The 2,077-nt window shown below is 60.1% G+C and overlaps 2 protein-coding genes across 2 annotated transcripts; both read right to left on the bottom strand.

The window, feature by feature from the left end:
• Positions 1-605: 605 nt before the first annotated feature.
• KVP17_003278 (uncharacterized protein) lies at positions 606-1,070 on the bottom strand (the record flags this gene model as incomplete). Its single annotated transcript, XM_068520378.1, has 1 exon — positions 606-1,070. One exon carries the CDS (start codon positions 1,068-1,070, stop codon positions 606-608), a length of 465 nt encoding a protein of 154 aa, XP_068373902.1.
• A 199-nt stretch (positions 1,071-1,269) lies between these two features.
• Positions 1,270-1,698, bottom strand: KVP17_003277 (uncharacterized protein; the record flags this gene model as incomplete). Its single annotated transcript, XM_068520377.1, has 1 exon — positions 1,270-1,698. The coding sequence occupies one exon, from the start codon at positions 1,696-1,698 to the stop codon at positions 1,270-1,272; it is 429 nt and encodes a 142-aa protein (XP_068373901.1).
• Positions 1,699-2,077: the final 379 nt, after the last annotated feature.

Here is a 2,077-nt window from a genome sequence, read left to right on the forward strand (position 1 = left end):
TGTTTCCCCTGAGGCCAGGGTGTCTTCAAGCACGACGACGCGACGCCGCCGGACCCAGCCGGGTAACTCGCGCGCTAAACCTTTGGTTTTCCCGAGGAGAGTAGCCAAGCCCAAGTCTTCAGGATCGGGAGCGGAAGCTAAGCCGTACGAGTGCCTTTCAAATGAAAGCCGTCAGCGTTTCCGCGAAGATAGCTACGCTTCCCCTTGTCGACTGCCCGGGACCTTATCTTATCCCGGGATTTTGAGGTTCCTCTTAGTCGAAACAGCTGTACGCGCATGAGTGCATGCAGAGGGCCATGATGGCAGCGTAGTCCCGAATAAAGACTTGATAGCTGGCGAAGAAGGCCACTAGGCTGCACAACTCCACCAACAAACAAGGCACCCTCCAGGCTTGGAGGCGTGGTGCCCGGTTTGGGGCGGGCCGGACACAATTGTCCGGAAGGCCCGCCCATGGTGGCTCCAACGAGCGGGGAAGAAGGCGCACCTGCCAAGGTCCAGGGTTAGACCGGCCAATGAGAGCCGGCGGAATACTTCCTCCAAGCGTACCAGCGCTTCACTCTCGGTTGTCGCGTGGACCAACATCACCGAGGTGGGACAGTATTCTCTTATCCTTCAGATTTCCCAGCAGGTCGTCCTTTACCCGTTGAAGGGTAGCCTAGGGGCGTTGTAGTGAATTGGGACAATCCACCCATACACCGGGAAGCCGTGTAGAAAATGCCTTCCGGTTCCAACCTAATTTGCCCACAACCTGCGCGCAGAGCCAACGCTGCAAGGAAGCGGGACTGGCGAACCTCGCGGGCGAGGTTCCCAATACGCAGCAGGGGGTACGGGTCAGAAACCGTAGCGTTGTTTACATACCTATAGTCTATGTAGGCTTCCCAACTTCCGTCTTCCTTCTTGGAAAGGCCTACCCTGTTGGCGTGAGGAGAGGAGGAGCCCGGAGGGACTTCCTCGGGATCGGCTAGAGGGAGGGGCGGAATGCGTGGGGTGTCATGATGGGTTGGTCCGAGGTAGAGATACGATGACTCGACTAGGAGGCGGAGCCTCGGCGCTCCCCCCCCAGAGTCCATCGTATCTTGCACAGAAGCTGGGGTGGAAACCTCCTTGTTATTTTGGAGGCATTGCCGTCTGCTAGCCCGGAGTTTCTTCCTGCGTGCTCCTTGAGATGCCATCCTTCCTGTGCGCCAAGGGTAAGAACCTGACCACCAGAAGGTAGGAGACATGAGCGGGGTATCGCAGGGGAAGGGGCCCTGGGCCAGGAGACTGTCTTCAGTCCTGTGCGGTGTAGGGAGGGGGTGTCAGTGGAGGTTCAGTGGAGTCGTCCAGCTCCTTGGAGGGGGCACTGCCGGACTGGGTGAGGGCAAAATGGGACAGCTCATGGGAGGTCCCTCTTCCCAGTCCGATGCGAAGAACAGCGAGGTGAGATCCTTTAACTCTCTTTGCTCCTTGGTTAGGGGCTCCGATTGACCCGCTGTTTCCCGCGGCCGGAAAGGCGGCTCCGGATGAGGCATCCGTCGCGTCGCCGCTCGTAGGTACGACACAGGGGCAGTGGGGGTAGGAAACTCCGCGGTACCTGGAGGGGCGCTTGCGTGGCAGAGGGGCTCGGGAGATGAGTCGCAGCATCCGAGGAGGTATGCTGGACAAGGGCAACCGGGGTGCCTCTGCCGCTTCCGCCCGGGACGTCTTGCCGGGGACCATGGGGGGGACCCTGTATAAGGCCTAAGAGCTTCTGCGCGTCTCTGGGCTCTGTTCCTTGCATTCCTCTCCCGCCGCGTCTTGGAATCTTCTTTCTCCATCGACGTGGTTGCGACGAAAAGGCCCCCATTTGGTTCTGGTTGCCAGTCAGAACCATCGGAGGATCGAGGGGATCGACGAGATCGTGGATTCCGTGCTCGTGATCCCCTTGGAACCCCCTGGGGAGGAACAGTGCCCTGAGTGGGAGCCAGGGTCAGGCGCATAGTCCCTGCCGGGGAACGAAGGAGTCCGGTAGCGGGGGTGTGGGACAAGTACCCCTCATGGAAAAAGGGGAGGCCCAGCACCAACCTAGCCGGGGGCCGGCTAACCAAGGCGAACGGGG

This window comes from the organism of the source record quoted next, assembly GCF_019968985.1.
Source record: "MAG: Porospora cf. gigantea B chromosome Unknown PgB_NODE_4715_length_2077_cov_44.6335, whole genome shotgun sequence".
NCBI lineage: Eukaryota > Apicomplexa > Conoidasida > Eugregarinorida > Porosporidae > Porospora > Porospora cf. gigantea B.